Here is a 22,945-nt window from a genome sequence, read left to right as displayed (position 1 = left end):
GAGAGATGGAAGCTTGCAGGAGAATCACCAGATGTTTCACTTCTGCCTGAAATAACTAGAAAAGGGTAGGCAGGATGCAGCCACCCCACCTTCCAGAGGCACAAACTTACGGACAGGCCCTGATTTAAGCTGCCACTCTGAGCTCAGAACAAGACCAGGATCGGCTACTGTTCTAGACTAGGAAATGGCAGAAGCCACTGGCCCTGGAAAAAACAATCCCAAGTAAGAGCTTAGTCACCCAAAGGTTTGGCTGCCTCTCCCAGCAGTGGGGAGGCCCACAGAACTGACAACAAAAAGCGTGATAGCCAGGAGGAAGCAGGAAAAGGTTCCCTCATCAGTATGCAAACAAAACTGCTAGCACTTCCTATTTTCTCGCTGTTTTATTAATGCTGTGGTGTCTTGTCAAACATTAGCTGCATCCTGTGTACAGCGTGTACCATACACAGACTGCATATTTTAACGATGTATTTTTATCAAAGTGCAACTGGAATGCTGTCAGTTTTAAACACGGAGCTGCGGCAAACCGAGGGGATGTCTTGGACATGTCATTTGTCTGCGAGACCTTCTCAGGGCTGAGAGAATCATCAATCAAACCCGAGGGGAGGACAGAGAAATCAAATCACTGGATACTATCCAAAAAAACTACAGTTCAGAGACTCACCTGCAATTTGCCAAGTAATAAATGAAAGCTTACGGCCTGTTTCCAGCCCAGTGCCTGGTTAGGGAAGGTTCACAAACACCACTGAATCACTAGCCAGCCACACGAAGCTCTCCAAAGGCCCTTGATAACACCTTTGGTCCACAACGCAGCCAAATTTGTATGCAGCTGCCATCTCTGTAGTGATCCTCCTGTTGGCCCATCTTTGCTATGCTTCGTTTTATCTGGGGATGAGCATGTCTGGAAGAACCAGTCACTGATTGGGCTCCCCTTTGGATAGCTTGGCTTAGAGTTTTTATGAAAGCCTTCTCCCAGGACACCTGACAACGCCCAGGAAAAGACATGCCAGATGAGACCAGCCAGCATTCTTAGGCTTAAAAACAGGAAACGGGTATTTCCCTTTGAGGGGTACATGGGACAACATCCTGATGTGTCCATTAATACCGTGTGCACAAAGAGATTTCTCTCCAGGCAAATATACCTCAGTCACTAGAATATCCCAGAGTAATCTCTTTAGCTGGCAGAACCCTATTTTAAGGACAGATGCAGACAAGACTTTTGTTAGCATTACGCCTTAATGATCACTAGTGCAACTCACACGGTTCCCCCTTCTGGAGAATCAGATACACAGGTGGAAGGGGAGGGAGGTTTTCCTCGTGTCAAAAATAGATGGTGGATTTTCTATGGATTTCAGAGCTAGGAAGAGTCAGCCAGGCTATAATTGGCTTTAGCTGATCTTTTCACAAGCTGTAACACATTTTACCTGTAGCAGAGTGACACTAAAAAATATGAAATTTCTCCCTATCAAATATATTGCTTCCAGACTTCAAGTGATCAGCATAAGTGGAGGAAAACAAAAAAACACATGGGGACTGGCTTTTAGAAAGGCATCCAATTCAGAGACAAACAACCAGTACAAACAGCAGACACCAAAACTGAATCCTACTCATCTCAGGAAAATCCAAAGCGGCACAGTCATCCTGTGTAACAGCTTGAACATGAGAGATTACAACAAAAACCTTCATCTTTCTATCTCTAAAAAGGGGAAAAAAAGACAAATGCTCATAGTGCATACAGAATTCCTTTGAAAGCCGAACGTGCTTCCTGCTTTTGGGATGTTCTCAGGCAGAGAAGTACAGAGCGGGATAGCTCTGGCAGACCTCATCTGGGAAGCATTTGTTCTTTCTGTTTGCACCCCTCTCCATACATACCATACTTTAACCAGCAAAAGAAACAAGCCAAGCAGCTATGAGATCCACACCACAACACTGGAAGCTGCCTACGGCATGCAAAGCTCAATGACATCATGCAAGCGGGCCCGTGATGCCAGAGAGCCACTCGTCACCTCTCTCAGACTGCCAGCTTCCTCTGCAGGACTCCTCTGGTGCTGGAGGTGAGCTTCAGGGACATCAGCTAAGCGGCTGCCAAAGTCCTCCTCCTCCGCTTTGCTGGTCTCCTAATGGGTGGGGTAACACCTGCTAGCACATATTCACACCCCACCTTTCTGCACTGCTAGGGTCATCCAGCTCCGAGAAGCCAGCACCCTGGTTGTTTGCTACTGAGTGCACCCAGAGAGTGGAAACCTCTCCAGCTGAAGAGCTTTGCAGCCTGTGCTCGGGGGCTCACAGCCTCGGATTCCCACACATCACACTCTCATCAGCAGCCTGCACAAAGGTGCTGCTTTACTGCTGGCCCGCTCAGTGGACTTGCTGTTCAGACTGCACCAGACTCTTCCCAGACCAAGGCTTGCTCTACTTCCCAGGAGTGAGAACTGCTGACTTACTACAGCAGTTCTTCACCAGGCTTCCCCAGGACAGGAGAGAGCAAGGCTATGAACACACCAGCCATTCCTCCCCCTTAACTAGTCATCGCTGCACTGATGCCTTATGGATGTCTTAATTGCCTTGGAGCCAGCAATGCTGCCTCCTGCACATACATCTCTGCAGCGAGATGCATGCTGTACTGTGCAGTGTTTACTTACAGAGACTGCTCTCTTTCACACGTTTCCATCTGGTAAGAGAGCTTTGCATGTTAATTCCCCACCACATAAAGGACCCCCTTGACTCCAACTGTTTACCCAGAGATTGACCTGTACAGAAGGCAGAGTACCACAGCTTCCCAAGCTGCAAGCTCTGCAGTTTGCCGATCACTTCTGCTGTCACTGGACCCTCTCTCCAGGCACCCATAGTGAGATGCTTCCAGGTCTTTTCCTCTGCTTGCCCCTTTCAGCAATTCCCAGAGTTCTTTCACATTTTAATGGCACTCTTGCACATCTGCAGCAACTATTCCATCACCAGAAATCAGGAGGCATGAAAGCTGGGTTCAGGTGAGAACTAACCCCATGAACAGCCAAGCAAACCAAGCCGTAGAGGAGGCCCTCCTTCTAAAAGGACGTGCAAGCCATTACATACAAACCGCACTCCTCAAGTTCTCCAGCATCTGTCTTGGGTTTTATTTTCAGTGTTTTTTTCCCCAGCTAAATTACTCCTTGCTCCACAAGAGGCCACTTAAAGTGGTAGCATTTCTGTCCGTCTGTGCTTCCTCTCTTCCACACAGTTGTGCCATATTCAGTGCAGCCTCTACTTTTACCCACCATCCTTGCATCTCAGTAAGTCATTAAACCCTCACATATTTCTTTTGAATATGGATGTTCAGCACTGATCCACAGACTACACAAAATCAGCTTTTTTCATCCCATTACTTCTTAGATTCACTTTCTGTAGGGCTTGTTTTATGAATTCCTTCCTTCTCTCCATTTTGAAAAGACGCTGGAGAATGGTTTGGGTTGCAGGCTGAGGGCTCTCTCGTAAGAGTGTTTTTCTACTGCCATCTCATGGAGCTACAAGTGAATGATATTTTTTCACTGGGGCACTAATATTTTATCAGGACTGAGGTATCACCAATCTGATTTACTAGCTTTTGAGACAGAGCCTGGCTGCTGGGCAGCAATTGCCATTTTATAATAGATTCCTGAAGCCCCACCACGTCACTGAAATGCCAGGACAGCTCTTTGCTCCTGGACACATTAACATTTCAGTGACAAATTGGGCTCCAACAGGCATCTTGTTGTTTGGAGATGAGAGAGTTGAGCCTTTTTTTACATCCACTTTAACAGAAACCTTTGCAGTTCTTGCCCAGCGCTGTTCAATGGGTTCTCCAAAGTATTTTACAGCTTGATTTTTCTGTATACTGTGAAAAGGGTGAGGGAAATACCGAAAATGTTTTAAGAGAAATTAATTTGCCTTTCAGATACTGAAACAGAATTTTCAAAGTGGTAAGAGAGGATTAATGTCAGCACAAACAGGCTGAATCACTAGAGCTGCTTGCAACGCACTTCACATTGTCCCTTTGTCATCTTAAGCCTGATCACTGCTAAGAAAGTGCTGGCAAAGAATGCACACCCGCAGGGAAAGCAAGATGTCTGCACAAGGCAACACATGTACTGAACTCATTGCTGATGCTCTGAGCCTGAGCAATGGAATTTATCAGCATGCAAAATAGAAAACGGGTTTCACATTACCACAAAAAAAAAAAAGAGGCCATATCCAGTCCACAATGAAGAACCTAAGAGATTCTTGTGGAATTGGATGAGAATGCGAGGATGGTGTTTCCAGACTAAATTCCCATCTCCTCTCTCTCTAAATGAGACCACTGCAATTTCAGCAGAGGATGAGCCTTCCTTCTACACCAACTGAAAAAAGCGATGAGGAAACAAATCATGCCTCTTCCTCATCAATCCTTCCTCCCACAACAGGCACAGTGGTGCCACTCAGATTCGAGACCCTCTCCTTTCTGCCCTTCCTTGGAAGAGCTGATTTCCGTCTTGCCCATCACACCTACGTGGCTTGAAGTTTCTCTCTTTCTTCATTCAGAAATAATTAAAACTCCTCCTGGTGCAAACGTGCAGCCAACTCAAATGCCATCTCTCAGACTGGAAGCATTCTCCTTCAAGCACAAGTCTGCCTTCTGATACCCACACCATGCCCCTCTACAGCCTATTTCTGGCTTCTCCAGGCTGTTAATTCTTGTGAATTAGATTCACTGGGCACCTTTCCTGCTGCCCATGCATGGGCAGTGCACTGTCATAGCTCCTGGGCAGTTTTACATGCCTGTTTCACATTGCCTTTCTTACCTCAGATTCAAAGCTGCCTCCCAAGGCACTGACATCCATGTGCAGGTTTTTGAACAGTCTTGTTGTCCCACGGAGACTCTAAATGTATTCAAAGAAAGGAAATGGCTGGGATTGCAGAGATCAGAACTCAATTTCATAGGCCACACCGAAGGAACTTGAGGGTTCACAATTAGTGGAAATAAGGGAGCAGAGCTACAGCAACACACGACAGCAATAAGCCTATGGTCAATTAATCTTAGAAATGCATTGTGGCAGATGTTGATTTATAGAGAGCACGAGGAGAAAAAAGATAAGATGCTTTTTGGCAACCAAGCGACACACACAGGAAGTGCAGTGCAAATTAAGGCCTAAAGTTAAACTGAATGAGCACGGTCAGTCAGCTCTTACTGGGGGTAGCATCACAGTCTTTCATGCTGTGAGGCTTCATGCACTACAGTTACTGACACGTATTAAGAATCAATACACAAACTACCTCATTCTCACTTTCCTCCTCTTCATTTCTCCTGTTATCCAAAGGTACTGTGTTCAGAGAGCTCTTCTCTTCACAGACCAGTCCCAGCAACTTCGTGGTCTGGCCACTGGGCTTACAGGGCTCTGCAGGCTGTGAAGTCAAAAAGAAAGGGAAGTCAGGGGACAGGCAAAGTAACAGGGGAGATACAAACCCGCTGAAACCCACTGGACTTAGAAAGCTGCCGATGGCAAGAAGTTTTTGAATTCTGAGAACTTGCTCAGGATTACACTGCTACCCTTATTTTTCAGAGCCACAGCCAGCTAGGAGGTGACATTCTTTAGGAGGTTGCTCCTCCCTGTTACAAAAAAAGAGTCTCCCAGAGAACATATGCGAAACCTTCCTGTGCCTCCAAACAGTGATTCAGTCAAGACCAACTGTAGCAGATGTTTTGTTTGGATCGCTTTGTTGAAGGTAGAAAGTGGCATACAGCTAGTTACACAGAGTGAACACAATGAAATAAAATGTTTGCACTCGCCAGTGACAATCAAGACTTAAGTCAGCAAAAGAAACCTTCAGTGAAGATGTTCGTTTGGATAATGTTTTGCAAGTATATTATTTGATTTATCCTTGAAATTAAAAAATTACTACATAAAGCATTCTCGATTTATTATCCTGAAGAGCACATTCTATAAACAATCAATGTGATTGTAAGTCTTATTTTTAACCAGAAAATGTTCTTTCAATTCCTTTCTCATTAGATAGGAGAGTGGAAATTTTATTTTTTTAGATGACATCATCTGTACTGTATGCCATGCTTCATTTGGATAGAAATTAAAGATCACCTAAAATGAACTTAACAGCATTTCAACAGTAACTGAAAATGTCCTTTCTTTAAAGCTGCTAACCATACAAAAATTGGCACTGGGCTCCCTAGAATTAGCAGAAAAACAAGCAATATGGTGCGAGTTGGGGAAGGTTTTGTTTGTTTGTTTTTTAAAACAGTCAGAAGTATTTCAAAACCGAGGAGAGGTCACAAATACTGCCTTTTAAACCTCTATGTATTGCCAAGCCCGTGACCTCTTGCGGAGCCTGCTTTTCTGGGCATATTTCCAAAGACAGAATCTTACCCGAGTTTCTCCTCTGGCTGCAAGACTGGAGTCCACAGAGCTTCCCACGTCCGAGTTCAGTGAACCACGAAGGATGCCAGCTGGAGAAGCCACGGGGCCACGCAGCGGAGCGAGGTTCCCCAACGGAGCCTGCACAGGTGCTAGCGGGGATCCTGAAGACTAGAGGGTGCGAGAGGAGAGCGTGGGCTCGCAGTTGGCACTCGTTTCAGAACAAGGGCACTCCCCTGCGCAAACACTGTCTGCTAACACCCAACCTATGCCCCAAGGAACTGCCCTCGAGCTAACACCAAACAACCAGCAGCACATGCCATGCGTGGGGAATAGCAGCTTGATTGACTCGTATGTTTTGTCCTCCACAGACCCATCTGAACGCTGTGATTCACCTTACAGCAGCCCGGCCATCCGGAAAAGCAGCAGACATTACCCCAAAATGGAAGCAAGAGAACAACAACAGCCACAGTAACTCCCACACCTGCAGGCAACCAAACACAGCACCCTCTGGGAGAGGCTGATACCTCACACCATCCTAGGCAACCTCGGCAGCTTCCCTTCCTGCTTTGCCTTGCTACTCTGCACTGTGAAGGAGAAGCCCCAGACAGCAGAAAGTTCCCTCCACCCCGCACGCTGCAATTACCATCTCCAGACAGAAACCTGGGCTGCTTCCTTACCTCACACCAGTGGAAGTGCACTTTTTCCACCACTGCTGAAAGTAGAAAGCAGTTCTGCGGCAGCACATCAGTAAGAACCTCCTGAATACATCTTTACCTTTCAAAGCACAGCAAGAGCCCCGGGAGCCACCCAGCATCCTCACCTCTGAACAATGCAAGCTTGACATTTCGAGCTATCTTCACCGAGAAGCGGGACCGTTCTGTTTTACTTTGTGGAATTCCCCACCCAAGAAGTCTCGCCTTTGATACACTGTGAAGGTTAAACTAGAAGGAAAGCCACGCTAGGATTTTCTCTATAGCTTGCCAGTACAGCCAAGTGCTGTTCCTTCAGCAGAGCACATGCTTATTCATAAATCACAGTTCCTGTACTCTGTGTTAATATGAAATTACAGACAAAAAACAGAGTTAATTCACTTGCACGCTGAGGGATGGGGAGAGAGATGAATGTATACCGATCTCTCTTCCACCATGTCACTGCCACATCAATGGTAACAGAACAAATTACATATTCTGGGCGTAACTAATTATTTCCTACCAGATGGCCATTAACTATGTGTGTAGAGCAGTAGAAGTTAGCTGTCCTTCAGCAAAGATAAACTCACTTCCACTGGGCTAATTAAAACTTGGAGGATAATCTGCAGTTCATCTGTATTTATAGGCAGAGTTACTATCAGCTAACTGAGCACTAGCACGTACTGTTAATTAGAAACCTAAGCTAGCAACTTGGTGGAGGCACAGATGGGTACCTGCAATAGGAGAGCAAAGCAGTTCATTACCACTACACAGTGACCTTCTACAGTTGGGGTTTTTTGTTGTTGTTTTGAGTTTTTTGGGTTTTGTTTGTTTCAGGGGGCTTGGTGGTGGTGGTTGTTTGTTGGTTTGGGCGGGGGTTGTTTTCAGAACAAGAGATTTGGTAAGTTTTATTAACTTGAAGCAATTACTTCTTGACAAAGACAAAACAACCTGGAGCATTCTTCCAGTGACGAGGAGGCTCGGTGCAGAACATATCCCATGGCATTAGTGTACAGCACCAGTAAGTGCTGAGAGAGCACCTGAGAGCATGTGCTGAGAGAGCACACAGTAGGCACAGCTCTCTGACACTGGCAGCACCGCTCCTAATAGCTTTTTGGGGGTCCTTGGTATTCACAGAAGGAGAAAGTTACGTTTACAGATGGTCCATCACACCTTTAGCCATCTTGGGGTCGTAAGACCATGGCACCAGTGGTCCAAGGACTACATTGTGCTCAGTTCCACTGCACCTGCCTGCAAATCAATCGCCTGTAACCACTGGGAATAATCCTTCTCTTTAAGGAAAGCCAATTCATTGAAACTTTTTCCTGTTTTTCTCATTTAAGAGAGAACAAAGACCATTTGTCAAAATACTGGATGTGTACGTGGGAGACCTGGCTTTGATTTACAGCTTCTGTATTGCCTTAACCAACTCACTCGCTCTGGGCCTCGAGATTCAGTGAGCAAAATTAGGCTAAATATAACTTATTTCACTCTCAATTTAGATTGTGGGATTTACAAGAAAAAGATTGAGTTTATGTTGTGCTTCCAACAAAGGGTCTTAGTGCCATGATTAAAGATGATTTTGTGTTCAATATTGCAATCCCATTTGATTTCTGCCCATCACCTCCTTTTTAGTGCAGAAGGCACCTGTCCTAATACACAATTAATTCAGGATGTAAATTGTACAGTGTTTGCCATGCAAGGAGGACTGTGAGCAAAGGATTTTTCATCCTAGCCCTTGAGCTTTAGGACAAGCACTCTAACAAATGTCACGTTTCCTTATATAACTTCCAGCAGTCTGCTTTCACCCTTTGCTCCTGAAAGTTAGCTACAAATCAAGATTTCCCTCTCAGCTCTCCTGAAATGTTTACAACAGAAGTGCCAGCACAAAGGATTTAGTCCTACCTCGTTCCTCCCTGCTCCTTCACCAACCTCTATTTTGCTGCAATTCTCAGCAGTTTGGCTGGTTTGGGTCGTCTCCACTTCCACGTGCTGGCAGAGACTGGTGCTCCCCTGGCAGTCAGCCCTCTGACGGAGATTCTCAGGGGGAACCTGCAGTTCTTCTGGGACCTTATCTCCCTGTGCTCCGGGAGCTGGACCTGTCCTGCCATGTTCTTCCTTCACTTCTGTTTGCACTGCAGCACTGTTAGCCTCCTGGGCAGTGCATTTCCCACATGAATCCACCAAAAAACTAACACGTTCAGGTTCTGGGCTGGCACCTTCTTCACTTCCCTGCAATGTGTGGCACAGTTTCACGTCCTTGGAGCTACCCTCTCTCTCTGACTTCTTGGCAGCACTTAATATCTGAGACGGGGACAATCCCAGGACGGGAGGAGGCAGCACAGCCTCTTCTGTGATAGGGTACACGTCCTTTGGTCTCTCAGACTCATTGTGTAGGGAGGAGAATTGATGGCTCACTCCCAGCATCTGGGGTGCATTATCATTCTGAGAACTGTCCAAATCACTGCTATCACACTCTGACATCACACCACCTCTTTCGTCATCGTTAGAGCCATCACTGGCAGATGAAAAAACATGCTTTGATGTAGGATCTACTGCAGAATGCAGATCCACATCAGTTCCTCCCTTTGCATCTGTTCCTTGGAAGCAGTGTTGTGTTCTCACGATCTCTTCAGAGGCCGTGGGTAGGCTCTCTAGCACCCCATTCACGCTGTCTCCTTTTGCATCTACTTCTAGTTTCATCAGCTCCACTTGCTTTGAGCCCTCTCTCTCAGGTCCACTGCTGCTCTCATTGCTCTTGCAGAGGCTGCTAGCTTGAGCCAAAGCCTCCCCACCTTGAACTCTTCTCTTACTTCTGCTCTGAGATACTTCGCTGTGGGAGCTTAGCTCTTCTTGAGCGTGTGGAGCATCAACTGTCTCCTGCAAACCCCAGTCATCTGTGGCACTGGCATCAAAGAGAGTCGTTTCAGGGTTCCTGCAGTAAAATCTTTCTTCTCTGGCTTGCAATAAGCTCGGACTTCTTCTCACATCCCCACCAGTTCCTGTATCCTCTCCAGCTGAGAAAGGATGATCAGATTTACGGACACAGTCATCCATCATGTCTTTAATCTTCTGCTTTCCCTTCAGCTTTTCATCAAAGAGCGGGATTTTGTCTTCAGGGGATTCTGGTGGAGTTTTAACATTCTCAAAGTCTTGCGAATAGGATTTCTTTAACACATGCAAAGGTTGCACTGTTGGCCTCACCTCTACATCGTCAGACTGTGAGTCAGGAGAACTGGAACAAAGATTTTCTTGTACTGCCAAAGGTATACCTTGCTCCTGGTGGATGTCTACATCAAAGCTGCCAAAAGGTGGGCCGTTTTCTAAAATGTTCACCGCATCAGTTAAGGTGTGGTACGGCCTGCTGAACTCTGATACCAGGATAGGGTGCAGGTTGTTTGGCCACACGTCTGCAAACTGCCTCCACAAATCCGTTACGCACGATGCTCTCCCTTTGCCTTTGTCAAAGAAGCCTTCATTTCTAATCTGGCTATCGGGTTCTGGCTCGGGGCTCTCCTGCCCAGGGGACAGAATGGCACAGGGTATCTGACAAAAGGGTGTCGAAGGAAGAATCCCTGGCTGCATTTCCTAAGTAGATAAATATTAGCAAATAACAACTAAAACTTTACATGTAAGTGTATCTATATAACCCTTACTTAAAGTACAGCTGTATTAGCTGTGGTTTATATATAAATCGGTGTGCAAATTTTGGAGCACTTAGAGTAATCTGTCTGCATATAATAGAAAATACTCAAATCGAAGGTCTGAGGTTTTCTGGGTCTCTGCCTTTAGTAATAACACTCTCTTCCCCCACTGATATTTACCTTGTGACTGGCTAACAGAAGGCAGGAAAGAAATGCCATCACTTAGGACCTAAAGTGCATTTGGCTATGTCTGCAGCTGCCAAAAGCAGAGCAGGAGAGCCTCACACATCTAAACGTGTGTTCAGTGCCTGGGTATCACAGCAGCGTGTGCATGGACACTGCATGGGCACCTTTTATTGTCTTCTTCAAAGAAATCTTTCCAGCACTCCAAGTGTTTTCCAGCTCCCCTCCCTCCACTCACACACACAATTGCAGGATAATAATTGTTCCCTGTCCGAAAGACAGAACGTCATGAACAAGAGCCAAGCTCAGGTTCAAAGTCTAACACGAAAAATGTTTTTAATGCTTTTAAGCTGGAAAGTCTCTACCTTAGCATTACCAGGATATTCGGTTATTTGTCTAAATTTCCTTAGGAACAGTCAATATCTGCTACAAATGGTGCCAGCCACCTTGGCCCACTTGCCTCTCAGCAATAACATTATGGGGCTGTGGCACAGCCACTAGGATGTGCCCGCCTAAACCAAAACTTCCCAAGTTTTCTGTGTGTGCGTGACCCAGCAAGCAAGCAGTCGCTGTTCCCGTTCCAAAGCAGCAGCAGCAGCACAGCATCACCCCCTAATTCACAGCCACTCATCCTCAGCCAGCCTTCCTGCTGCTCCCCAGAGCCACTGCAGGCAGCAGGGCCTACTTACAGCGGGTCGCTTCAGTGCCTGCTTTTCCTTCTTGTCTTTCTTTTCTTTCTTGTCTTTCTTTTTCTTCTCTTTCTTTTTCAAACCGCCGCGTGCCAGCAGCTTCTTTCGCTCCTGAGTGACAAGTTCTCTGTAGTGGTCATCGCAGGGGTGGTCCCACGTGGACTGGCCGTTAGCAAAGTTGAAGTAGTAGATATCACCAGTGATATCCTGGCTGCACAGCAAACACAGCGTGAGAACATGAAGGACCAGCACAGCAGCTCTGTGCACGCAAGCAGCAGCTCTGTGCTCTGCACAAGGACATGGCTTCATTCAAGGGTTTCTGAAGGCTCTAAAAATATTCCTACGGGGCAACGTGACCACCCTGCATTCAGTGAACAGGAGCACAACGTCTCCAAGAACCCAGAGGCATCGGTGTGGGAAGCAGCTCTCCTGGAGACTGCTCACGTCCTTATCCAACTTCTCAAACCCTCTTTCTTCTTCTTCCACCGCCCCAGGAAGAACTGAGCTCCCCCGTCCCCAGGAAGTGCCTGTGTTATCCTCACTTCCCACCTGGCGCCCTGCTCTGACACCCCAACAGGCAGCGCTCAGCAGGGAGGCCAGGAGAGGCCAGCAACCTTACAAAGCAGCTCCTGACAGAGAGCTCTCACCAGGGCTTCCACTCGGGCGGTAACGGGGCCACAATGCCTTCCTTGGCCAGCCACATCAGCTCCGGCTCCTTCTCAGGGTCGATCCCGATGTCCCTTGCAAAATCCTGGATTTCTAGGAAACAGAACGGGAATCTGTGGAGCCAGACTACACCAGGCAGTACACAACCAAGCCAACTTCCTCAGCTAAAGCTATGGACACAATGGGAAATCCCAATCCTGAAAGGACACTGCTCAAAGTCAAAATGGTTCTGTGTGTCAGTGTCCTACCAGGCTGGTGAAGCAGGTAGATGGAGGCTGTGAGCTGTCAAATATCCTTGCCAATCAAAAAGCTCATTTCTCAACTCTACATGAAATTCCATTTCTTTCTGCCCTTTTGGCTCATGCTCTCCCCAGCTCCCATTTCTTTAATAGGACTAGAAATGGTTTGGCAAGCTTGAGTCCCCTCCTGCAGCTCCCAGGAGGCCAAGCATCTGCTACCTTGCTCGCTGGGGATGTACGTCTCATCGTAATCTTCTTCCAGGATGAGCTGGTCTCCGATGCGTACCATAGCTCCTGCCATGGCTCCCTGCACCTGGCGGCAGGAAGGAAACAACCCCAAAATCACAACAGACAACTGCAGTCAGGCAGAAACAACACTTCCTCGTCACACAGTGGCAAAGCCCCAGAAGAAACAGCGCTGGGGCCGTGAAGGGGAACGGGGTGAGCTGGGGGTGCCAAGCACGGATGCAGATGGGGGGAACACGGGGCAGGCAGCTGGAACTGGCGGGGTTTGGGAAAGGCAGAGGGCACGGCTGAAGCAGCGGGGAACAACCCACAGCATAGAAGCTAATTAACAGCACCAAGCAGGGCACGATGCTACGCTGCTTGTCAGCGTGTTTCCACGCCTCTCCTACAAAAGGTAAAGGCCGCTTGCACTTACTTCTGGCTTTTTATCTCTTCATTCGGTAGTGGGGATGGAGCCCGCCGGCTGGCTGTGCGCTGCTCGGACACGGGGAGCAGGGCAGGGCCAGGACCGATCCCTTCAAACTCCTGCACCCGTTCTGAGGCCGGGGGGAAGGGGCTCCCGGCAGCACCAACCCCCAGGGGACCTGGGGTCCTCCCAGGGAGGGAGGGAGGGAGGGAGGACAGCGGGGCTGAGCTCCCTGCCCCCGTCCCCTGCCCCCCGTTACCGGCCCCTCAGGGCCCCGCGGCCCCCTCACGCCGCCCGCAGCCCCGGGGCCGGCTGCGGCCGGGGTTACCGGGCCGGGTTACCGGGGCTGCCGGCACCCGGTTACCGGTGCCGGGGTCACCAACGTTACCGGGCCGGGTTCCCGTGGTTGCCGTGGTTACCGGGGCCGGTCCCGGGCCCCGCCGCCGCCCGGGCCCTCACTGCAACCGCATCCGGTTCGCGTTGCCCCTGGCAACCGCACGTCCCGCCCCCTCCCGAGCGCCATTGGTCCCCGCGGGGCGCCCCCCGGCGTCCCATTGGCCGAGAGGAGCGCGGGAGGGGCGGGAGCCGCGCGCGGGGCCTGCCGGGAGCCGTAGTCCGTGCCGAAGCGGGGTGCCGCGGCGCGTTGCCATGGCGACGCGGCGGCGGGCCCGGGGCCCCGCGGCCCGGCCTAGGCCCGGCGCAGGCCCGGCGCAGGCCGCGCTCCCCGGGGCCGTGCCGGGCGGCTCCGCTCCGCGCCCGGAACTCCTCCGCCGGCCGCCGGCGGGCGGGGCGACGGCGTCCGGAGCTGGGCGGGCGGGCGCAGGGGCGGGGAGCGTCGCTCCGCCATGCCCGGCGCCCCGCTCGGCCCCGCGCCGCCTGCCCGCCCCGGCGCGGCCGCCCGGCCGAGGCGCGGGGCCCGCTGAGGCGGTTGTGAGGCGGGGGGGGGGCGCCGCCATGGCTCCCGCCTGGCCCTGCCTGCTGCTGTGCCTCGGCGCCGCCGCCCTGCCCGCCGGCCCGGCCCCGCCGCGCATCCGCCTGCCGCTCAGGGGGGGCTCGGCCCCGCCGCCCGGCCCCCGGGCTCGCCGGGCCCCCGAGGACGAGGCGGCGGCGGCGGCCGAGCGGAGGGGGAGCTTCGTGGAGATGATCGACAACCTGCGGGGCAAATCCGGCCAGGGCTACTACGTGGAGATGACGGTGGGCAGCCCCCCGCAGAAGGTAAGGGCCCAGCCGCCCCCTAAAGGCCCCCAGCAGGGCTCGGCCCCCCCCCGGGATGGGGACCCACAGGGCTCAGCCCCGGCTCCGTCAGCCCCGGGCTCGTTTCTCAGCGTCCTTCGTGTGCTGGGGGCCGCCCTGCCCGGCCCGGCCCTGCCCGCACCGTTTGCGGGGTGTACAGGGGTCCGGAGGGGCGCTGAGCACCGTGTGCCGGCCTTACATCCCAGAGAAACCAGCTCCTCCGCTCCGTTTTGGGTAAAATCCTGGGATTTTGCAGCTGGACACCCACACCCGCCGCCCTCAGCAGCGAGGTCACCCCCCAGGGTACCGGTGAAACGCCTGCAGGGGGGCAAATTTCCTCAAGTGCACGGCCAGCTCCCCTGCTCCTGCCGCCCACGGCACAGGATGGCTCTGCCAGAGCTCCCCGTGCCCACGGAGGCTCGGAAACAGCGGCTGGCTCAGCCCCGCTGCCTGCACCTCTCGGGGCTCTGCCTCCTTCCTCGGGTGCCCAGCACGTTTTTGCGCTGGGGGGGAGCTCCCAGTGCACGTCTGCTGGGAACAGAAGGGGAAAAGCAGCAGAAGGAGCAGTTTCCCCCGGCTGGAAGGGCTCGTACAGCGCTCACAGGACAGCACCCACAGAGATCAGGTGCCTCGAGGTGGTTTCGTGTCGTCCGTGGCTCTTTAGGATGTGTTTTTCTGCTCTGGCAGGGTACGTTTAGGGAGGAAGGAGATTATTCCTGAAATCTAGTTTTAAACGTGATTTCATCATGCAGCCCTACTGGAGCTCTTGCCCGGATCCTGCCATGTGTCGCAGCTGCCAAATAATTTCAGCGAGAACCACCTGTTTCCAGGCACTGGTGGATTTCTGACACAGCCACCCGTTTGGGCAGCATCTCCCCGCCTTGGCCTCCTTCCAGACGTGGCTGTGGGGTGTGCGCACGTGCGTGCTGGAGCAAAATCCCTCCAGGCGTTTTAATGGAATTAAGAGATTCAGATGAAAGGGAAGGTTTGTGCATAGGCAGGAAACCGGGGAGCACGCTGTGTGTTTACCCAGGAGGATGCGTGCGTCCTCTTGAAAGGCCCACGTGCAGCCCACCTCCCTCCTTGCCTTTCCTTTCCACCATCCTGCTGCTGCCGAGGCAGCTCCTTCGTCCTGTCGTGCTGTAATTTTGGCTGCAGGGCCTCTCTCCACAACGCATTGCTCACTGCCCCTGTCCCTTGGCATGTTGGGTGCTCTCCACGCTCGTGCCTGTGCCACCAGCGCCGGCTGATGCAGCCCTGCGCCAGGAGGAGGGGGGAGCAGAGCAACCCGCGCCAGCTCCAGGACAGATGGCAGAGGCTCGGAGCCACAGCTGCCTGCCTTGTCCCCCCGCGACCCCACAAATGCTGCTGCCGAGGCGCCCACCGGGGCTGTCACATCCAGGCACAGAAAGCTGCACGTGGCAGAGCCTGGGGAGGGTCCTGGGGAGCCGCAGGTGCCCTCAGCTTCCCCACACCTTCCTTGTTCTTGGCAAGGTGAAGTCTCCAGAGCAAAACTCTCTCCCTGCAGCGTCAGCTCAGGTGTCTCTCCAGGGAAACGCCTCCCCGCGTGCCCTGGAGCTGAGCAGGAGCGAGGCGTGGAGCAGGTGGCTAATGGAAGCTCAGACAGAGCCACCCGCGGGGTGACAGGGTGCCTGGGGAAGGTCGGGGAGCTGCTCTGGCTGCTCACCTGACACCAGAGGGGTGATGTTGATGCTCGGAGCCCTCCCTGGGGCTGCTGTTCCCCCAGACAAAATGCCTGCCTGGCTCGGAGCGGGTCCGTGGGCAGCACGGGGTGCAGGACGGCTGCTGGAGGTGCTGGGCCGTGGCAGGGCTTGCTGTGTGCAGGGTGCTGTTGTCCGTGCTTCACTGAACCAACTCTGCTGGCCACAGCCCAGCAGCGGTGCTGTGAGCACAAGCACGTTGCCCTCCTCCCTCTCCCCTCCGACCCCACAGCTCGAGGGCCAAGGCTGGGATTGTGCTGGGGAACCAAACCCTTGGGGCCGGGCCCTAGGGCTCCCCGGTGCCCTCCAGCAGTGCCCCCGGGGGGGCAGGGGGGCCACAGGCAGGGATCGTGGCCCCGCGGGACGCCTGCCAAGCCTGCCTGGGAGCTGCTAATCCAGGGCAGAAATGAAGCGGGAGCAGAGCTCAGCATATGGAGGGCTGATCAGCGATCCGCAGCGGCTTGTGGACGAGCACCCCTTCCCCCAGCTTTGTGAGCAAACCGCTTCCCCTGGCAGGGGGAGCCCGGGGACCCCGTTTTGCTGCTGCCCCCTCCAGCTGGGGGTACCCGGCGCCGGTTGCAGGGTCCAAGGCCAGGGTTGCTCAGGGTGTTTGCGCAGAGCCCGGCGCTGTTTGCTCTGTGCAGCACCTGCTGCCACCGGCTCCTGCTCCAGCACCCAGCCCTCTCTTGCACAACTGCTCCGAGCCCTCCTTCAGCACGGCCTCAGCCTGTCCCAGCACTGCCCCCGCAGCCCCCCGGGGGGCAGGCACAGAGCCCTGCTGTTCCTGGTGGCCAGGGGCGAGCAGGGCATGCCCTGGGCAGGAGGGCAGAGCCAGGCTCGCTGCCCAGGTGAGGGGCACAGGGCACGGCAGCCCCGTGGGGTGGGGATGGGGAGGGGAGGGCATCGCTGGGTGCTGGGTGCAGCCTGTGTCCCGCGGCGGTGCCGAGCTCCCCGTCTCTCTTCCTTCTCCAGCTGAACATCCTGGTGGACACCGGGAGCAGTAACTTCGCCGTGGGGGCTGCGCCTCACCCCTTCCTCCGGAGATACTACCAGCGGCAGCTGTGAGTATGCTGCGGGGACAGGGGCTGGGGGAGAACAGCACAGCCACCGCTCCCTGTGCCCGGGACCCAGCCCCACTGGTGGCCTCACATCTTGCCAGGTGGCTGCCCAGCCATCCACAGCCATCCGCAGCTCCCCTGCCCTGCTTTCACTCTGGCTCTCTGCCACCGTTGCAGGTCCAGCACCTACCGCGACCTGCGGAAGGGCGTCTACGTGCCCTACACGCAGGGCAAGTGGGAAGGGGAGCTGGGCACGGACCTGGTCACCATCCCCCACGGCCCCAACGTCACCGTCAGAGCCAACATCGCCGCCATCACTGAGTCGGACAAATTCTTCATCAACGGCTCCAACTGGGAAGGGATCCTGGGGCTGGCCTACGCCGAGATCGCCCGGGTGAGTGCTGGGCACGCCGGGGCCCTGCTGCCCCTGGGAGGGGCTGCCTGCACCGCCGTGGGCCCAGCTCTGCTCAGCAGCGTGCAGAGATGCGATTCCTGGGGTCCCAACGAGAGGACAGCTCCTGGGTGTCCTCCCCCAGGCATGCAGAGCCCCTGCAGAAGGGGCAGCACTGACGCATCCCTGCTCTCCCTCTGCTTTTCTCCTCCCGCCAGCCCGACGACAGCCTGGAGCCCTTCTTTGACTCCCTGGTGAAGCAGACCCAGGTGCCCAACATCTTCTCCCTCCAGCTCTGCGGGGCGGGCTTCTCGCTCAACGAGACGGAGGCCCTGGCGGCGGTGGGAGGCAGCATGGTGAGTGGTGTGCAGCGAGGAGCCAGCCTGGCAGCTGTCCCCGAGGGCAGGGCTGGCCGGGTGGGACGTGCCCTGGCTGGAGGTGGTGACCCGTGGTGGCAGCACCTTTCTGTCCCCACCGCAGATCATCGGCGGCATCGACCGCTCGCTCTACGTGGGCGACATCTGGTACACGCCCATCCGCAAGGAGTGGTACTACGAGGTGATCATCGTCAGGCTGGAGGTCAACGGGCAGGACCTGAACATGGACTGCAAAGAGGTGACGGGCACGGGGGAACCTCCCTGCTTGTGTGGCTGCTGCTGGAGGCGTTTGTCCTTCGGTTATGGCTCGAGTCACCCAGGGCAGTGAATGCCGGGGGTGCCGGTGGTTCGGTGGCTCCTTGCTGAAGGAGGCTGAGGGCAGCAGGCTGCTCCAGACCAGAGCCTGGGCTTCGAGCCACGGAAAGCAGAGCTCGGCCCTGGCCCAGCCTCGGTAGCTGCGCAGGGGTAGGCAGAGCAGTCGGGTGCTGGGAGGGAGGAGAGGAGCTGTGCTGGGGCGTTGGGTCTGGCTCACTCTTCCTCGTGCTGCCCCCAGTACAACTACGACAAGAGCATCGTGGACAGCGGGACCACCAACCTCCGGCTGCCGAAGAAGGTGTTCGAGGCTGCGGTGAAATCCATCAAAACAGCTTCCTCGGTCAGTGTGGCCCCCGAAATCAGCCCCGGCCCTGGTGTGGTGCTGCGGGCGGGGTGGCTGCCCGTCACCAGCCCCCGTCACCAGCCACAGCATCTCAGCTTTTTTCCCCCTCACCTCCTCTTCCCCTCCTGCAGACGGAGAAATTCCCAGACGGCTTCTGGCTGGGGGAGCAGCTGGTTTGCTGGCAGGTCGGCACCACGCCCTGGCACATCTTCCCCGTCCTGTCCCTCTACCTGATGGGGGAGGCCACCAACCAGTCCTTCCGCATCACCATCCTGCCCCAGGTGAGCGCCGCGCCGGGCTGTGCGGGGTGGGCACGGCCCCTGCCCTGCCCCTGCGTCCCGGGGCCGGAGCTGAGAGCTTCCCTTGGTGCAGCAATACCTGCGGCCGGTGGAGGATGTGGCCACCTCTCAGGACGACTGCTACAAGTTCGCCATCTCTCAGTCCTCCACCGGCACCGTCATGGGCGCTGTCATCATGGAGGGCTTCTACGTGGTCTTCGACCGTGCCCGCAAGCGCATCGGCTTCGCTGTCAGCGCCTGCCACGGTGAGGGGGGGAAGCAGGGAGAGGAAAACGAGGGAAGAGGGGAGCTAGGGGGGAAGGGGTGTGAACGTGCAGCAGTCCCACAGTGAGCAGAGCCCTTCCTTCTCCTGCCCGCAGTGCACGACGAGTTCCGGACGGCCGCAGTGGAGGGGCCCTACCTGCACTCCAACATGGAGGACTGCGGCTACAACATCCCGCAGACGGACGAGTCCACCTTGATGACCATCGCCTACGTCATGGCAGCCATCTGCGCCCTGTTCATGCTGCCTCTCTGCCTCATGGTCTTTCAGTGGCGCTGCTTCCACTGCCTGCGGCGGGACCACGACGACTTTGCCGACGACATATCCTTGCTGAAGTGACACCGGAGCTTGGGGGCAGGCCCGGGGCCCGCAGGTGAGGTAGCGGGGCGAGGAGAGGTAGGTCCTTTTTTGAAGGCTGGAGAACAGAGGCAGGACAGCAGCGTGGGGAGCTCAGACAGTCAGCTGAAGCCCTCCTGGCCCCAGGGGACGCTGTGCCCTTTGGGTCTAGCGGGCCAGGAGTGACCCAGTGCCAGGAGCAGGCCAGCCTCGAGGTGAGGCCCTTGTGTCCCTGGGTCACCATCAGCTAGGGCAGCATTTGGGGAGCAGGACAGACTGGGGAGCAGGTGGAGATCTGATCCCTTTGTTAGGATCCCCCTCTGTGCTCCAGGGCTCTGCCCTGGTTCCTGACACCAGCCACCCCTTGCTGACCTGTAGCCGGCCACGAGCACGTGTTCAGCGTGTGCTTGCAGCCTGTGGGGAAGCAGCATGTGCCAGGGCAGCCAGGGGAGCCCCAGGTTGCAGCTGCTTTTATCTGGGACCTGCAGAACCAGGGTGGGAGTTGGGGGGTGACAGCACAGCGACCCTGTCAGCCTGCAGCCCCCGGTAGGGCCAGGTCCAGCTCTCTGCTCCGGTACAAGGCTGAGCTGGGCTCTCCCTCGCTGTCCTGCCCAGGCCTGCCAAGTGTGGTAGAGTCCAGCTGATGCCTGTCCCCTTCCCCAGCCCGTGTCCCTGCCCTCCTCAGCCTGCTCCGCAGGGAAGCTGCTGGCCTGGGCCCTCGGTGTAGTGATGTGTGCGCGTGTGCATGTGCGCTGTGGCTGTGCCTTCCCCACGCAGCTCCCCTCCCCGGGACGCCTGTGAGCTGGACTCCAGCGAGTGCATCTCCAGAGCCTCCCTCCCAGCCCCGGGCTTTTGGGAACTCGCCCCCGGTGCCAGCCTGGAGCTGCCCGGGGATGCAGGGAGGCAGGCAGGGCGCTCTCCTAGCGGCTGCTCCCATCCTGCTCTCCTGTACCCCGCTGGCTCTGACATTTCCCGTGGCATTGCCCTGCCCTCCCGCCCTGTCCTCCCCCTGCTGCCAGCCCCAGGCTCTGCTCCCCCTGCCCTGGCTGCCTCCAGGACGGGAACAGCCGCCCTCCCACCCTCTGGGACCTGCCTCACCTCCATTCCAGCACCGACAGCATTTGCCACGTAGAAGCTGGTGGCTGCTGCCCTCCGGGCCTGGGGACAACAGCCTCTGCTGCGGGCCGCGGGGCTCTCCTCCCTGCGCTTCGCAGCCCTCGGACTGCACGGGGAACGAAGGAAGGAGCTTTCCCCTCGCGCTGCACAGCCTGGAACAAGCAGAAACCGAGTGCCGGGAGGGAGCCGAGCGCTGCAGCCCGGCGCCAGCCCCTTCCCCAAGCCCACTCGCCTGTTTGAAAGCCATAGGGGGGCCGGGGCCGGGCTCGGTGGCCCCCGCCTGCAGCTGCTGCCTTGCCTCGCCTCACCAGCCGGCCGGACCCGCGGCGGCCCCGTACTGCTGCGCTCGCGCCCTGGCACCAGCCACGCTCGGACCCGGGCTCCTGCTCTCGAGGCACGAGCCCCCCCGGCAGCTTTGGGCAACGGGAGGTGGCTCTGGGGACTGCAGCGGTTATTGTTTTTTAAAGACGTGGTTGTATTTATTATTTTAGGGGGTTGTTTGGTTTGTTTTTCTTTTTTTTTTTTTTTTTACACTGCAAGTCACTGGTAGTACAGCTGCGCGGAACCACGGCGTGTATATAGCAGGTGCCTGCTGCACACAGGGGCACCAGTAGCGGTCGCTTCTCACCTGTACAATATTTACATATAGCTATATTTTTAATTCTAGCGCCGAAAGCCACTGTTCCAAACCCACCGGTAGGGGATTTGGTCCTGTTTTGTTGTTTTTAAATACTTCTAGCCCTCTGCACAACCTAGGGCCTTGGCCACCACCCAAGCCCGGGGCTTGCTGGGCAGCGGCACGCTTGGATGGAAGCACTTCACGGCTCGTAGGTGACCTGGAGTTGGGTTCAGAGGAAGTTTTGTGTGTAAGTGATCTGGTGGTAAGGACGGAGGGGTGCAGGGGGGCACAGCTGGATCGGTGTGGTGGTTCTCGAGCTGAGAGGATGCTTGGCAGTCCTCTTGAGAGGACTTGAGAGGGCAGTTCTGCCCTCATCTTGTTCATACAGCAAAGGGAGGGCTTTACGGAGTGAAAGAACAACCCTCCCTTTCTTCCTCTGTCACAGCCCCCCTGCAGCCCCCTCCTCCCTTCCCCAGAGCAGCTGATAGCGCTCACTTTCCTCCCTTCTCAGCCTCGGCCGTGCAAGTGCTTTGTTTTTAGCAGCGAGATTCACTCACTGAACAGGCAACGCTCAGCCACAAGCGAAAGTCAGAGCTACCTGTGGTGCTGGGGCCTGGGCAGAGCTGAGCCCCGAGTTCAGCCAGGGACAAGGGCTGGAGCATTACAAGCCTACAGTAATCACCAGGGATCAAGCTTGTTAACGAAATCCTTTGCTTAAATTTCTTCAAAAAAGCAGGGAGGGAGCCCGTGAGCAAGGCAGGAGAAAACACAGGGTAGGAGACCACAGAAGAGGCAACCCAGCCCTAACCCTGGGAACTGCCCCCACAGCCCATTACACGCAGCCCTAAACCATCCCCCTTCGCTGGGTCTGGGAACAGCCCCCAGTTCCCGTGCTGTGCTCCCGAACTCTGCTCATGCAGCAATTCATCTCCAGCGAGAGGGCAAAGTTATGCAATTGCAGAGTGCACACACACCTCCACACCCCTGTGCCTGCCCAGGACCCTCCCCAGGAGCCCAGAGACTCTGTTGTGGCCCACTGCCTTAAAACATGCTGACAAGCGTGTGTGTGCACGCATAGAGAGATTCAGGCTGTGGCCAAATTCAGGCACGCCGTAGGTACCCTGGCAGTGCTTGCACTGACCAGCCCCGAGGCAAAGCTGCTTCTAGCAGAGCTGAATTTGTGCTACAGACTGCAAAAAAAGGAAAAGAAAACACTACAGAGTAAGTGCAAGATTTTAAGTGGTGCTGAGCACCTCGTGAGCCCACCGAAATCCATGGAGAAAGGGTTGGTGCCCCAGCCCGTGTTTTAGGAGAAAGGCCAGGAAAGGGAAAAGTAGAATCTGCAACTGGTTGGTTATCCTGAGCTGCAGCACAGCCAAATTTGTTCACGCCCCAGTGCTCCTTCCCCAGGACCCGGAGTTACACCAGGAAGCACCAGGTGAAAGCGTGTGCAGGACTCTGCCCAGCGGGAGGAGGGATGGGGATGGCTACCGCAGGCTGCCGCTGTAGACTCCAGTACTCTGTAACCTATCGTCTGTGTAAGAACAATGAATGTTAACACGGTAAATTATTACATTAAAAAAAAAAAAGAAAGACAAAAATACTTTGCTCCTAGAACCTGTTTGTTGCTCAGAGGGGAACTGTTCCGAGCACAAGCAGCCCCAGCTGGACGTGGTGTGGGGGGGGGTGATGGGAGACGTCCTGCCAAGGGAAGGGTTGTGGGAAGTGTGGAGCTGGGGGGAGCACTGCCCCCG

General features: G+C 54.9%; 2 protein-coding genes across 10 annotated transcripts in view; one reads left to right on the top strand and one right to left on the bottom strand.

Annotated features, from left to right (window-relative positions):
* CEP164 (centrosomal protein 164) overlaps positions 1-13,643 on the bottom strand; it is a 37,681-nt gene extending 24,038 nt beyond the window's left edge. For 5 of the 9 annotated variants that reach the window (XR_014685373.1, XR_014685374.1, XM_084495547.1 and 2 more), the window contains exons 1-9: positions 13,131-13,643; positions 12,689-12,782; positions 12,212-12,323; positions 11,565-11,775; positions 8,954-10,636; positions 6,369-6,527; positions 5,263-5,391; positions 4,791-4,868; positions 2,004-2,114 (exon numbers count right to left, since the gene is read on the bottom strand). Coding sequence is in view for 7 of the 9 variants with exons in the window: in XM_084495547.1 (XP_084351673.1) it covers positions 2,004-2,114; positions 4,791-4,868; positions 5,263-5,391; positions 6,369-6,527; positions 8,954-10,636; positions 11,565-11,775; positions 12,212-12,323; positions 12,689-12,770 (2,565 nt within the window). In the remaining 2 variants the exon portion in view is untranslated. The remainder of the gene's footprint in view (positions 1-2,003; positions 2,115-4,790; positions 4,869-5,262; positions 5,392-6,368; positions 6,528-8,953; positions 10,637-11,564; positions 11,776-12,211; positions 12,324-12,688; positions 12,783-13,130) is intronic. The other 4 variants (XM_084495549.1, XM_084495551.1, XM_084495552.1 and 1 more) reach the window with 4 other exon arrangements.
* Positions 13,644-13,754: 111 nt separating this feature from the next.
* On the top strand, positions 13,755-22,792 carry BACE1 (beta-secretase 1). Its single transcript, XM_084495558.1, has 9 exons — positions 13,755-14,336; positions 17,048-17,136; positions 17,311-17,527; positions 17,743-17,880; positions 18,005-18,139; positions 18,455-18,556; positions 18,691-18,840; positions 18,932-19,103; positions 19,218-22,792. Exons 1-9 carry the CDS (start codon positions 13,770-13,772, stop codon positions 19,457-19,459), a joined length of 1,812 nt encoding a protein of 603 aa, XP_084351684.1. The 5' UTR covers positions 13,755-13,769; the 3' UTR covers positions 19,460-22,792.
* The last annotated feature ends 153 nt before the right edge of the window (positions 22,793-22,945 follow it).

Source organism: Aythya ferina (genome assembly GCF_964211825.1).
Source record: "Aythya ferina genome assembly, chromosome: 22".
NCBI classification, from domain to species: domain Eukaryota; kingdom Metazoa; phylum Chordata; class Aves; order Anseriformes; family Anatidae; genus Aythya; species Aythya ferina.
The sequence above is the reverse complement of the archived record's forward strand: the minus strand, read 5'-3'. Positions and strand labels throughout refer to the sequence as shown.

Bases quoted from the DNA above. Each gene is read 5' to 3' on its own strand.
- BACE1 (XM_084495558.1), top strand. From the start codon at position 13,770: ATGGCGACGCGGCGGCGGGCCCGGGGCCCCGCGGCCCGGCCTAGGCCC. The intron at 17,137-17,310 runs GTGAGTATGCTG...CCACCGTTGCAG, and splicing joins AGATACTACCAGCGGCAGCT to GTCCAGCACCTACCGCGACC. The intron at 17,528-17,742 runs GTGAGTGCTGGG...TCCTCCCGCCAG, and splicing joins CCTACGCCGAGATCGCCCGG to CCCGACGACAGCCTGGAGCC.